The following is a 15999-nucleotide window of genomic DNA, read 5'->3' as shown; positions in this document are numbered from 1 at the left end:
GGCATCGCACTGACGGCATGATCATAACGCCGCGCTGATGTCATGGTCAAGGCAGTTGGATCCACATTGGGTATATTGAGGTAGTTTAACATATCAGTATGACATACACTTATCACAAACTATCACAACGATACGACCCTGTAACAAACTCATATACTTAAGTAAAAATACAAAATAATCAGTTCAATTGGAAAATTGAAATCGTTTTACATTTGTGCCACGCCACACCGTTCTGTCGGGGTGGTGGTAGGCTACATTGGGGCGTTGCTGATATGTTGATAATATTCGTACACATCTTATAATATACCGCGGCGGAAACATGGGCTGCGCGAATATTGGCGGGATATCAACTTACAGCGACGGGACGGGTAGTCGGTACTAGTTGACAAGAGCGGTAATAGCGACGATTACAAGGGTAACAATACTGAAGTACAAATAACAGCGACGTGACATAAATCAAAACTGGCGAAGTGAGCAAATGCCGTCGACTGGGAATATGTTGACGTCGAAGGCAGTTGATAAGAAATGACGTAGGGAGCAGAAATTTCGGCCACCCAAACGTACACAGAGGTTTGCATTTATCTGGTAAAAATATATGTTATGACAACAGTGTATGTAGGAATAACATTTGCTGTAATAACAACATTCGGAAATAAAGTGCATACATCCAACTTTCGCTCTTATATGAAAACCTTGTATCGTTTTGACAAAAACAATGTGATCGATATTAAAAATTCATGGTCAGATATATTATTCAACAGTTCGATACTGTTGAAATAAGTGGATGCAAGTGGATTATGCCATCAAGTTGAAGCCTTGTGATGACAAAGACAAAAATGCTTGTTTTGCTTTTTGACAACTTTTCTTAATACTGCATAATATTAATCTTGTATCTTATATTCGAGTCTTGCCCTGATGGTTTGCGTTAATTGTCCGCTCGAGAAATGTGTCCCAATATAAACTACTGACTATCGGTACTTTTCGCATTTTGCTTATATTATAATGGTCAATTTCTTTAACCGTAATTGTCCATTTTCCACTCATTACACTTGTGATACACTAATTTAACCATGCATTGCAAGTTGTAAGGGAGATAACGATACAAGTAAAATATCATCTGCAAAAGAGGAATTAACTCCCATGGTTAAAAGTACAGAGCACCCTAGGTTGTTATGATCCAGTTAATAGACTGTTATATACAGTTGACAACATTCCTCCTGGTATGACGGATTTAAATATTGCTATTGCTTCCAATAAATCAATGATGCATTTGTTTAGGTTTAAATCAAATAATGCCGATGAAAGGTTATATAGACCCTTTCCATTATTAAACTAAATACAGGTCTATCGATACGCGGTTGGGTTTTAAATTTCATCTTGACTGTTAAGCGGGATTAGTAAACTGGCTTTGCAATTAGCAGGATACTTATCCTGTTCCCGAATGAAATTAAGTAGAGCAGATAACATACCCTCGCCGCCATGCACTCATTCTTATTCAAAATTTGTTCTATTCCCGGGCTTTTAACCCACTTTAATGACTTGATCGCACACTGTACCTGCTCAGCGTAGTAGTCCAGTAATAAATATCTTTATTTTGATCACAGTTATTTAAATATCTGTCTTAGCCCTTCCACTGTAATTAAATCATTATTCGGCATAAATGCTTTCATAAAATAGCGTTTGCAAACGTTGATGAGATTTTCATCCGAATATGATATCATTTTAACTATCATCTCACTGCAATTATCTGGCGTTATACTTCTTTTGTTTCTCAGCAGCTTCCAGGATAAATTTTAATCAAGCTCAGCCGCATAATGTAAGCCATCACCATCTTTTGTTGTATAATATCTTCGCGTTGTTCCGCGTGTTCGTCAACAGTCACTATTTGCGGCTAATTAGTTGCGGAGAAATGTATGCTGAATATTTCCTGGGCGCCCTTCTTCAATTCACAGTCTTTGCATGTAACAAGCCTTGCTGTGGGTGGCTTTTATGACACGGGGGCAGTAGGTATGCGCCTCTTTTTTGAATTTGAAATGCTATTAGTCACATACTGATTGTTGAAAGTTTTAGTTTTAACGTTGCTGGGATCGTCAGGGCATCCACTGTTGGTCCAGGCGTTGCTCACCCCCACTTAATTGCTTTGTTTTAACACGCTACGTTGCTGGTTTGGGGTCTGGTCGACATATTAATTTGCCGCAATATAATACCGGGAGTATTTAGATGATTAACCCTCCGATGCTGTACATGAAAGTAAACCACTGCCGTAGCTGCCCCAAATCAGACGTTTCAGGATTAGAACTGTGCACAAAACACATAGAACAAGCCATTGCACTAATTAATTTTAACGCCTCATGTCGAACATAAGGACTTGTCGGTGTATATTTGTAATACAAGACCAAATGATAGCTGCAAAAACTTTAAATTATTGTAAATATCACTAAAGCGTATCGTTTACCAAACCAGTATTTAGGATCAATGAATTGCCTACCGCACCATTAATGTTAAACTACGCTGTAGCGAACTTCCTGGTTTGAATTTAACTGTGTGGACGTATAAATTATATAAAGTGTGTTAAGTTTAAAGCTGAATAATGGAGATAAAGGCTCAAACAGTTTTTTTGAAAATAGTATTATTCGTTTCCTTCGGATTTTATCTGTGCGGTGGTAAGCTGAATAATATATTGTGCATCATCATGTTTAGACTTTAATTGTATGTTGATATTTCACTTTAAGTAATTTTTAAATCAACTTATATATCACAGACAGTCATCTCTTCGACTAAGTACGATATACGATATAGTGTAAACTGTAATTTACTTATCAATCTCTCTGCAGCCAATATAAAGATACCCATGATGTACTTCTAAGTCTAATGACATGTAGACGCATTTACTTATGCGGAAGTGACTCCTCATTTGTTCCGTTTATTACATAATAAGAAGTATTTCGACGATATATTCGCATGTTCCTATGATTCCTTTGCAAGTGGTTCGTTTAAGTCATAGTTCATGATAGCTCTTCTACGAATTCCCGTGTGGAAAGCGGTGTGCATTTATTGTGTTCATTGCGATTAAATGAGTTACTATTATTTTAATCCTATCTCGAAAAATCACTCCCATAAAAACACCCGGTCCTATTTCTTCCTCGTCACTTTCTACATCTGCTGATATCAGGCATCTTCTCTTTTATGCTAATAGCTTGGAAATAATGTAGAGCTTCACAAGAGGGATAAATAATTCACTCCGTCATTACTGCTAATACTGTATGTATTAACTTTTAGGAAGGTGTCTTTTATAAAAATCTGAATGTAAAACATACCGAGTTTGATTAAAACAACACAGTTACCAAATTCCGATCTTTTTTAACCTAACTCCATTCATCTAACTATACATAGAGGTCATCTTATAAAATATCCATTCATTGTTGTGGTTAATTCTAATATGAATCAATATCAATTACACAATATATTTCGACTGTTTCGTAAGTAATAACAGGGAGTGTGTTAAGTAAGTTGTTTTATATCATACCGAGATACACTGAGCACGATTGAATATACCATCACAGTAATAAACCATTCGAAATATCATTATCAAAGTTAAAATGCTGATTTTGTTTTAAATCGCATTTTTGTCATTCTCAGCAAGTAGTTGTTCAGGCTACAATCTATGATTGTGAGTTTTCAGAGATGCAACTTATAGTTAAACTACTTTTGTTTCCTGCAGACGTATTATAGGACTGAGACACAAGCATATCACATCTGAAGACACAGACGAAACATATATACCCAAGAGCACATTCACTTTGTTCTTTCACCACAAGAAAACATAAACCGTACTTTTGTATAATGGCTTTTCTCCATAAGTATAGGAAACTAGTGAATAAGTGAATATTATTGGAAAAACCATTTTGGTCGCGCCAGATCGACTAATATTTTTTGAAATCATGAAAAATGTGTTTACCAGAATCGAAAGCTCTTAAGCTTGAGCTCGAGCTGTATTTTTTCTTTGGTTACAGCTTAATTATAACTCTCCTTTCCAGGCATACTGTTACATACATACTGAAGTTAATCTCTCTCTGGGAACTAATTTGCCGATTTATGACCATTAGGAAGCATTTTTTTTTCTATAGGACAATAAGTATTTTAGAATTCTTTGAAAATGCAAAGTCGCATTATATTGATATTCTTTTAATACAAGATTACAAAATAATTAAATATCTCCAATTTAAAATGGTTCATGCTAATACTGTAGATTTGTTATCGCATAATGTTCAAGACTTACGAGAAAAAAAACGTGTACGTTTAATTGAATGGTTAAAAGCCCAGATAACCGACATTGTATAATAACAAGAAACACATTTTACAGAAGATATTGAACAAATTATTAAACATAATTTGATCAATTGGACACTTACTAATTGTTAAGGAAATTCAAGCAGTAAAGGTTGCCAAATACTAATTAAAAATAAGTAACAATCTAATATTTTAGACAAAAAAATTGACCTACAAGGCAAATACATACAACTGACACATCAATGAATACAAAAGTATATACAAATTTTTTACAATCATGTAAAAACATACCTCTTAATGATATTACGAATATTGAAAGACATTTACCAAATCTACATAAAATACAATTTTGAAAATCCCTATATGCACACCTATTAGAATTAGCGCACACGTGAGAATATTAAATGGAATTCTTGGTATTGTATAACACATAAATCATTCGATGACAACAAAGTTAAACAATTTAAAATAAAATTACTTTTTTCCCGAAAACTTAAATTTATTTTCTTTGATTATAAAAAAACTTGCCAATGTGTATCAAATGTACCGGATCTAATTGTTCTCCAAAACATTATTCAAACAAAAATGTGTCATCTCGTGTTTTGAATGATTTTGTGAAATGTACTAAAGATACCTCTCATATTTAATTTCTAGATTCGACATGTAAACTATGTATATTCATACTTTTCATACCATGTGATTATTAAGAATGAATAAACGGATAATCATGCTTGGCAATTACAAACAGAAGAAAAAAAAGAAAAAAAAGAAGCAATTAATGAAATAAAATAGTAAGTTAACCTGATTGTTATTTATTTTATATTATATCAGGTTGATACCGTTGAAACAATTAAATTGTTAAAATTTTTCGTTTCGACTTTTGTAAGTCATACTTTTATTTTATATAATCTTAAGGTACCCGATGCGATTCCAACTGCACTGACTGTGACACCAGTGAGTCCTCTGGATCATGCCGTAACTGCCGAGACGGCTTCTATCCAAGCCAGTATAATTGTCAACAGGGTACTTATTCAAATTGCAAAACATGTTTTAATGCGTCAAACTGTGACTCCTGCAAAGACGGTTTTTGGGGTGAAAAATGTAATGCAAAATGTGCAGAAGGGTGTGTTGATAGAAAATGCAATACTGCTAACGGTTTTTGTTCTTGTCTTAGGAACTATTACGGAAATAAATGCGATGGACTATGTTCAGACCATTGCGTTCCTTCCACTTGCTTTGGTGATACTGGCAATTGTGTATGTAATCAAGGATATTTTGGGCCATCATGTCGCTCAAGATGTGGCAATTATTGCACCCATTGTATAAATATTACGTCATGCTCATCGTGTGAAACAGGAAAGTTCGATAGTTCGTGTCAATTATTTTGTCAATGCGATGGCAATGCATGTGATATTGTTACCGGAGAGTGTCGTGCTTGTGGAACAGACTGTTTGTCTTGCAATAATAATGTCTGCACTTCATGTATGACCGGAAAATATGGAAGACGATGTGAGAATACGTGCTCGTCTACATGCTATGATGTCTGTGATAATCAAGGGAATTGTCAGTCGTGTTTGTCAGGGTATTATGGTCATCAATGTGAATTCGGATGCAATTGTGAATTCGGATGCGATCAACTTCAAGGCCAATGCTTGAAAAATGCTTGCCCAAAAAACTGTAATGGTACCTGTGATGATTCTTCACATAGATGTTATTCATGTAATCGTGGGTATCACGGACCATATTGCAACGTGACGTGCTTTGGTAAATGTGCTGATTCACGGTGTTATACAAATGGTAGCTGTTTGTCCTGTGAATCGGGATATTACGGAAAAAGTTGCAACATGTAATGTCAACAAATGTGTGAAAGTAATAAATGTCGTCAAAATGATGGATTATGTGAGGTCTGCCCAGCAAACTGTGTATCATGTGAGTCCGAAGCCACTTGTGCCGTTTGCCAAGAATCAAAATATGGACACATCTGCCATTTATCTTGCAACGACGAGTGTACAGATAAAATGTGCAATATCAAAGGAGTATGTTACAATTGTTCTGCGTTATCTGCTTTTGGAAGTTACTGCAACTTAACATGCAATCATAATTGTTATTTGTTAACATGTGATAGGTACACAGGAGCGTGTAGTAGCTGTAAAAATAACTCAGTGTTTGGAATGTTTTGTAATGAAACATGTAGTTCGTATTGTCTTGGTAACGAATGTAAACGAGAGAATGGTGTGTGCTTAAACGGATGCAGAGATGGATACTTTGGAACTATATGTGATCAGGAATGTTCTAAAAGATGCCGAAATAATTCAGGAGTAATATGTAATATAGACGGTGCATGTCTTGGAGGCTGCGTTGAAGGATACTTTGGCAAACGATGCAAATCAGGTAAAAACACCAAATTTTTGTTTAAATAATTAACTTGCAAGAGATCGAAAATACAGATATCAAAAGTGCAAATTCCACTGAACGGAAAATAACACAGTGATAAAACATTGTATTTAATTTAAAAGCATAAAGGAACATGTTTTGCATTGACTATTACATAAACTATATTCTAATTGAATGTGTACGTATTAGAATGCTGCATGTAGTTTTGGAAACACTCAGAACTTTGTTTATTAGCAATGTTTAGTATTTCATACGGAGGTAACCAGTGTCTGATAGTTGTCAATTGTGTACCGGAATCGATTCTAATCCCTTGAACGACGAAAATGGTGTATTGTAAATACTTTGATGAAATATATAACTCGAATGATATTAACATAATCATGCAGACGCCATCTTTGGTAACAGAATTCCATATATTCGTTCCATGGAAGCTATCCGTTATAGTAATTTAAGGCATACCTAATACCATCCCGCAAAATACAGTTTCTATTATTCACACGTGAATATAATACGAATACATGCATAAGTTCATTGCAAAGTAAGTATAGTTATTTACAAGTTTAAATACGCATTGCTTGATTGAAGGCATTGTGTAGTAAGCTAATTTGTAACAGTTTCTAATTGTACGTTTTAAACTCTTTGATTGAATTTCGTTCTTAAATAAGGTATCGACGGTTTAAGTTTGAAAATATCATCATGAAATGGTTGCAAATGACAACCCCGTATTAATGCATAGCCCATCTTAATTAAAAACTATTATTTATCGGATAAGAAACTATAAATTTCCTTACTCTTTCAAAAGTTTAAACTGGTCTAAACTCATCGCTGTGCTGTTGTTTGTAGCGTAAGATGTGTTTCACCTGATACAACCTGACTTCCTGGTTTAAGTCATTTTAAAGATTTTCAAGTTGCCTTAAAGAGATATATTATTCGGACTGCTTGTTTCATCAATAGTGTTCTAGCTTTTTTTAAAGATGCATTCATTTAATGTCGGTTGTTTCTTTTACATTGTACTTGATTACTGATGTCTGTTTGTCTTTTAGTATGCGTTTCTGGTTGTTTCTTTTCAAAACTGTAATGCTGTATAATTAGTTATTCAGTGAATATATCAATAGTATGTATAAATATAGATCATATCGGTTAAAGATAACAGGATAACAATTAAGAATGATGAATACATTGTTAAATATAAGTATATACCAACAGTTTAAATGTAACTGGATATGCCCTAATATGAATGTTCATAAATAATTACAGGAAAAAGACATTTTATATATTTAACTTATTCAAACATGTGTCATATGCAATGAGCATAATTCCCATTGTATCAAAACTGCACTGCCAAATTCTTAAAAGTTTAGTTCATTGCAAAAATTAATTAAATTTTTTAAGATCATTTCACAAAAAGTCAGAAAAAGGCACTATTTTTCTGTTATAACAGATATGATATTTACAAGAACCAAACTTTTCCCGTTCACAATGAAAACATAATACATTAATTAAGGGAATCAAACAACAATTTCCTTCAAGTATATCTTATTCATGAGATCAATCAATATTAAACACATGACATATTTTATCAGTGTTCAAAGCTTAAACGATTGACAAGGTTTGCTGTTATTAGAGTATTTGTCAAACTCTTTTTTCAATTAAGAACAAGAAAATAACAGGAAAACATACCTTTTCAGAGAATAATATATATATATATTAAAAGATTATTTTTTAAGTTATTTTGAACCTAAGACTAAATCATGTTTCTAGTGCTTTATTTTGTCTTTCAATTACACTAAATTTAATTATCAATTCCAAACGTATATATAGTTGGAGTCGATCCAGACCAGAAACAATTTAACCACATCCAATACCTGAATGACCCTGATATAATCCTCAATATGAAACAATATTTAAGGCACATTTTTTACGATAATCACCTCGTTTGTTTACCTTTATCGACACCGCTTATAAACTTCCGGTACCGATAGGTAGGCTTTAAAGATGATCCCGGTAGACTTGTTGGTAAGGTAGGCGTTAAAGATGATTCTAGTATAATTGCTGGTTAGGTAGGCATTACTGATGATCATGGTATACTTGCTGGTTAGGTTGGCGTTACTGATGGTCATGGTAGACTAGCTGGTTACGTAGGCGTTAAAGATGATCATGTTAGACTTGCTGGTTAGGTAGGCGTTAAAGATGATCATGGTAGACTTGCTGGTAAGGTAGGCGTTAAAGATGATCATGGTAGACTTGCTGGTTAGATAGGCGTAAAAGATGATCATAGTAGACTTGCTGGTGAGGTAGGCGTTAAATATTATCATGGTAGACTTGCTGGTTAGGTAGGCGTTAAAAATGATCATGGTAGACTTGCTGGTTAGGTAGGCGTTAAAGATGATCATGGTAGACTTGCTGGTTAGGTAGGCGTTAAAGATGATCATGGTAGATTTGCTGGTTAGATAGGCGTTAAAGATGATCATGGTAGGCTTGCTGGTGAGGTAGGCGTTAAAGATGATAATGGTATACTTGCTGGTTAGATAGGCGTTAAGGATGATCATGGTAGCACTGTTGTTCCTTAAATTTTGATCGGACACCCCGAAACAGCTTGCGAGATTGTTATTCGTTTCGACTCTCCATATGTATGACCACTTTCGAATGGACCTTTTAAAACCTTTTAAAACTATTACATTTCCTGATAGCTAAACATGCCAAACTGATGTAAAACAAGGAAACTCCTTACTCCTTAGTTAAAATGAATTATTGTGAACATAAAAAATAACAATAGTAGAATAATAGTAGAAAAAAGAAATAAAGAACGAAAAAACTTATTTCAACAGTAATTCGTATTTCTGATAAGAATTTAAAGACGACATTAAAAATGAATAAGCAAATTAAAAGTAAAACCTCTTTAACACATTTAGGCCAAGTATCGAAAAGAATGAAAAAGCAAAAGTCAAAATAGGAATATGGAACTACTTCCTTATTCTTTATTCAAATGGAATAATGGACATAAATGATGATCATTCATGTTTTCAATGTCCTATTTGTCCTACGCAAGATTGGTCTACACAAATATTTTGCTCAGAGGCATTGTCTATTCAAGCGTTGCTTGGTGCTTAAAGTGATTATGGAACGCAGCGAACTCCGAATACGGAAGAAGGATCTGGTTATTCATTCCATATTCAATACGCGAATTATAAATATTAACGGAGAACTTTCCTTTTTTTCTATTTTTGTTTTTGGACAAAATAATTATGCAGCATTGATCTTCACAAAACGTTTGTAAGAATGCATTATATATTAAAGCGGTGCTCAGTGTTTAGAGTGCTTTAAACATGCATCATTATTTCATGAAATGACTATGCAACATTAATCACAACCGACTGTTTACACACAAAATTGTCCTTTTAAGCGTCACTTGGGTCTAACCGTGCAATTTAACACATGAAGTTTCATATAAGGAACAAGGAACTTAATTTAATTTCTAATTCAAATGCTGATAAAGAAAACATGCGATGATTTATTTCCGTGTTGACGAACTAATACTGTGACAATGGTTTTCACATGAAGTTAGCCAAAGTGTATTACATGTATCTATTTTAGCGGTTCTCATTTTCACGCAACAGACTGCAGTTGTCTTACATTCTGGTATTCCAAAAGTCGCCTATACGCGTGTTAAAATACGAAAACCAATACTAAAATATGTTTTCATGTTCATTTGTTATAGACATTTTCCATTCGGAATAGGGAAATTATTCAAAAAAGAAAACAACTTATCACCCATATTAAGTTTCCAGCACAGCATTGGTTGTTTTATTACTTATTTGATCCACATTCGATTACGCATCTTTGTAAAAACCAGTCAATGATAGTTAAAATTTAGTCGTGAAGACTGGTGGGTATAGAATACGTGTTCTGTTAAGAACAAATATTATTCTTCCATTGCAGCAGCTGTCGATCATATTGTACCAGGAAACGTTATTACAACGTCTCATAATTCTAGATTAATAATGATTTCATCATGGGTTTTAGACGGCCGTTACCAACAAACTGAAGAAACTAACTCTGGTTCTGTGATCGGTGGAGCGGTTGGTGGTGTACTTGGCGTGTGTGCTGTCGTAGCGCTAGTGGTGGTTGTCCTGGTATTGAAGAGAAAGGGGATTATTTGGTAAATATTTCCTGATGAAAACATAACGTTAAAGCCATAAAGAATTACAATATTTCATTTTTCTCATAATACTTAACTTCAGCGCTGTGTTTTCGATCTTTTTTATGTTACGATTATTATTATTAAGATCTTGTTTCTCATAATTTTAAAAATATGTTTAGGTACGACAGTTAAGAATCAATATATTTTATTATATAAATCTACCGATGTGAAAAAGTGAAATAGAAAAGAAAGGAAATCGTTGAACTCAGTACCTCTGGTTCTTGCGTGAGTAACTGTATCAACTACACTTCTTGGGACTTATACGAGGTGGATATTATATTATAAACACATGCCTTTTGGCGGCGGAATTTGTCAAGTTGTTAAGGCAAATTTAATCTTCAGTACTTTAGAACAATGTTATCATGTTGTCGACGGTTTCCGTTACAAGCTGTTTAGTATTTAGAAGTGTTAAACGGTCCAGTTTACCCTTTTCTGTATTACATCGTTTTTAAATATCAAATGAGAGCGAAAACGCCGGAATACCCTTTCAATTGATAGATTAACGTCTTCCTGCGCATTTTCAGGAAGGAGAGCAAGGAGACGTATGAGGATATATCACCAGGAAGAAGCCAAGATGAACCCTACACAACATTGGCATCTGCGAGCACGAGTATACACATTTTGTTCCTTATATTTTTGTTATACTGTCAGTGGACAGTTAAAACATCATAGTAAGAATTCAGTGACAACATGCTATTTCTTATAATTTGAACTTTTATCAAACGCAGTGATAACTGTGACTACAGTTGAATTTCCTGGCACATTCCAAAGCCTTCCTTTCGAATACCACAGGTTTCAGAATATCATTTTATATAACGTTTTCAGATACATTGGTTTTTTGAAGGTGCTTATTTGGCGCCTGCATCTTTCAGTTTAAAATGGTACAGAGAGTATTCAAAATTGTTTTGGACAAGAAAATAGAGATTATATGCAAAAATAATAATTCCTTTATAAAACAATCTTATCAAAATACGTGGAAGTACAAACTAATAATAAAATGAATATTAAACAAATTCAGAGAACTTTGCAAAAATGTATAAGATCGCAAGTTTTGTTGATACTTGCATACTTCCACACTAAATTGTATTAGATTTTAGTTAATAAACAGAATCATTTCCGTTACAGCCGAGTACGAAATACACGATTCGGAGCCAAGGTCCGAGCTGACCATCGAAGGTGAAGACAACAGGGTGTATTACAATGATGAGAGGGTCTACTACAAGAATGTCGGGGGAAATGTTCATAAAACATGAGAATGTACACAGACAGATTGAGCATATTAAGTGTTTGTAGTATGTTTCCAGGAGTGTTACCTTTTACATCAGCGCTATCGTTGGTTAATTTTTAACTACATTATGAGAGTTCTCATGTAAACTGCATAGTCAAATAATAAATTGTTTCGAGTCATCAAAATAATTGTGTAAGTCTATAAGAACGTCTCGTTTCGACATTTGTATAAAATACCTCATGCTATGTTTATAAAGTTTATTGATGCGAAAATAGTCTCATTCTTCTGTATGGAGCCTAGTGGTTGTAATGATGCAGTGTTAGCTGACCGAGAGAGATACGCTATGAATACCTTGTTTTCTATGCGTTGTACGGAATGTTAGTCAGCATTGTAAGAATGAAAAATGATAGATTTGTTAAAAAATTTAAGATACAAATTTGTACTATAATAATATTTATTTAAATCGTGGTGGTTAAACATAAAAAATAGTTTGTATATCAATGGGTTTATATATGGAGACGACAAGTGTTGGTAACAGACAATGAATAAACCAGAAAGACACTAAACAAAAAATAGACAGTGTCATGACCAATCGGACATTGCACAAACAAACTTGTACTGTACGAACACTAGAGTAACAGCTGAACAACCAATACATACATTTGACAAAACAAACAGACCCTGAAGAAACCGCCCAGACACTGAACAAACCAAATTGACGGTGATCAATACAAGCTTATAATAAACAAACCGAATAGACAGTTTACAAACCAAGCAGACACATACTGAACAGACGTAAAAAGATGCTGAACAAACGAACAGCATGCAGACACTAAACAAAATGAACAGACGCTGATAAAAAATGCATACAAATATAAACAAAAGAACAGGAGCTGAAATACCCGAACCAACACTGAACACATCAAATATACATTGATTAAACCACATATATACTTAACAATTCATGCTGACATTAAACAAACAGACTCTGCAAATTTGAATCAACCAAATATACACTAAAACAAATCAAGCACACACTGAATAAACCAAACGGACCTGAAATAGTCCAAATAAAAATCAGACAATAAACAAAGCAAACAGACGCCAAACATGAAAATGGCAATAAACCATACATACAGTTAATGTACAAACTGACACCGAACAAGCCAAAAAAACACACTGAACAAATCAAACATTTACGGAAAACACTAAACACTGAACAAATGAAACATGCACCTAACACACCAATCGGACACTGAGCCATATAGTAACTATACAAACATACACTGAACAAACCAATACTTACTTAACATACAAAGCTGATACTGAATAAACCAAACTAACGAATGAAAATACAGCTGGGGTGGGCTCAATCTCTCTCCAATAATAATATTCAAACAAACTACAATGTGAAATGAATTTCGGGCTAGCTAAGCTGACTTTTGAGTAATTAACAAATTCATTCTTTGTATGCTTTAGTAACAGCTTTGTAAACCTAGACATCAAAAACACTCTTATCAAATCTTAGCCTAAGTACATTTCACATGGACATAAAGAGTTGCCATTGTACTAGCATATCAAACCGATAAAGATGAATTGTCTGGAAATAATGAACATGTATAAGTATTAATCCGTTTGGTTAAATACAGCTTAACCCAAACACGACAAACACAATGTAAATAGAGACAAGATTATATAAAAATAGTGTTCCGTTACTCAGGCACTGCTGCATCTGCTTCACCCCATCCGATATCTTTTTTTTTCAATGTAAATTTGTGTCTTTAGTTTTTCGTACAGTTTGTTTAAACAAAACACGTTACTTTTTCTATATTGGATTAGACCAAAAATAATTTAATCCAACCTCTATCACATTTATTTCGATAAAGCTGCCTTAGAAACAAATTCCCGTTAATTTGTTTGTGTAGATGTAATTATGTTTTATGAGTAGGTAAATACTCTGATTAACCTAAACCAAAGCTACAACCATCGATGGTAACTTATGTTATCGAGCTGAAACCATATTTCCATTTTAGTAACAATGACCTAGACGAAAATCAAAAGCAATTCCGAGATACGACTTCACATACGCTACTTACACACTATGTTTCATAATCACTATCCATAGATCCACACTTAAGTTGTTGAGCGGAAACCATTTTAATTTTTTCAGTAACAGTGATCTTGCTCTTTACCCCAGAAATCCAAAATCAATCCAAACATATGCCTTAACATAAGCTACGTACAAATTAAGTTTCATTACCATTCAACACTGCTTACTAAAGTGAAAGAGCGATAACAATTGCTCTATTTAGTCAAAATGACCTTGATCTTGACCCCACTAACACCAAAAGCACAAACACAATATATCAGACATTAAGCAAGCAATACAGACATTGAACAAAACAAAAATATGCTAAACAAACCAAAAATACGCTGAAGTATTAAACAAACCAGACACTGAATAAACTATAAAATGCGTTGACCAAACGAAACAGACACTGTATAAACCAGACAGACTCTGAACGAACACGCTATAAAAAGAAACGTACACATAAACAACCTATATATACTAAACAAACCAAGCAAACACTGAACAAACTAAACAGATAGTAAACAAATACAACAGAAACTAAAGAACACAATACACTGAACAAACCAAACAGACACTGTACCAATTGACACCACGCCGATGACGATAAGGCCACGCCTACAGTGACACGTGACCCATAAGTAAGGGTCTTCCGACATGAACACAGAAGCAGACGACTGACATAATTTACACTTGTAAATCAGATAACAAAAAGCATGGAACATGGTAAAACATAGCAATAAAAGCAAGTATAACAGTAAATTAGTTAATTAGTATTATTAATTGAATTCAATGTTTGATTCAGGTTGATATACTTGAATGTCTAAATTGTATATGAATTACAATAGTTATTTATAAATAACATCTGAGTTTTGTTACAATAGAAAGGCAGTCTCTATTGTAAAACTCAAGTTTAGGGAAACAAAACCTGTATTAATTTGCTTTACGAAAGTCAACAATAAACGTCGATTGTTGAGATCAAATGGATGTTACTGTTTACTTCCTTTCTCCACTAAAAATTACATTTTATACAAGTTTAGTGAATTATCATTATTGATATAACTACCATAATTTTTCTCTCAATGAAATATCCGTGTTAAATTAAATGTAATATTGTTCTAACAAGCAACCTTCATGTAGGAGTTAAAAGTGAGCATAGTCATTATAAATGCACAGGTTAAACATTAATTTGCTTCTTTTACGAAGATTATATTGTTTTATCTATACAGTACGTATATTCTTTTTGTGACCTTAAGCTATATGATTTTAGATCTTTTAACTAAATTAAATAAAAAAAATGCCACTCAAATCAACTGAATTGTCATTTTCAACACTACTTACTAAAGTTAAAGAGCGAGAACAATTGCTCTTTTTGAATGACACTGAGAAGACCAAACAGGCACTGAATAATCCAAACAGATGCTGAACAAACCAAACAGGGACTTACAAAACCAACACACACTGAATAACAAAACATACACTGAATTACACAAACGTACATTAAACAAAACCAAAAAACACCGAGCAGTCCAAATTGACATTAAGCCAATTAAACAGACACTGAGCAAATCTCACACTGAACAAACCAAAGATGAACTGAACGAACCCAAGATGCGCTCAACAAATCAAATAAACATTGAACAAACAAAACAATCACTACAAACGAGCTTGCACTAAATGAACTAATAGTTAATGAACAGAAACTAAACAAATAAACAGACCTTTAACAAACAATACAAAAACTAAACAAACCAGATGGCAAGCAAACCATAGAGACACATATAAACGAGACAGACA

The 15999-nt window shown here is 33.8% G+C and overlaps 1 protein-coding gene across 2 annotated transcripts; it reads left to right on the top strand.

Annotated features, from left to right (window-relative positions):
• Window positions 1–2523: 2523 nt before the first annotated feature.
• Window positions 2524–12439, top strand: LOC128206304 (multiple epidermal growth factor-like domains protein 10). Of its 2 annotated transcripts, none has more exons than XM_052908675.1 (5): window positions 2524–2663; window positions 5206–6681; window positions 10708–10843; window positions 11410–11495; window positions 12011–12439. In XM_052908675.1, the coding sequence occupies exons 2-5, from the start codon at window positions 6150–6152 to the stop codon at window positions 12136–12138; spliced, it is 882 nt and encodes a 293-aa protein (XP_052764635.1). In that variant the 5' UTR covers window positions 2524–2663; window positions 5206–6149; the 3' UTR covers window positions 12139–12439. Both variants share the same exon structure in this region; 1 of them encodes a protein (XP_052764635.1).
• The last annotated feature ends 3560 nt before the right edge of the window (window positions 12440–15999 follow it).

This window comes from Mya arenaria, chromosome 10, assembly GCF_026914265.1.
Source record: "Mya arenaria isolate MELC-2E11 chromosome 10, ASM2691426v1".
NCBI lineage: Eukaryota > Metazoa > Mollusca > Bivalvia > Myida > Myidae > Mya > Mya arenaria.
Note: the sequence above shows the minus strand (reverse complement) of the source record. Positions and strands in the feature narration are given on the sequence as shown.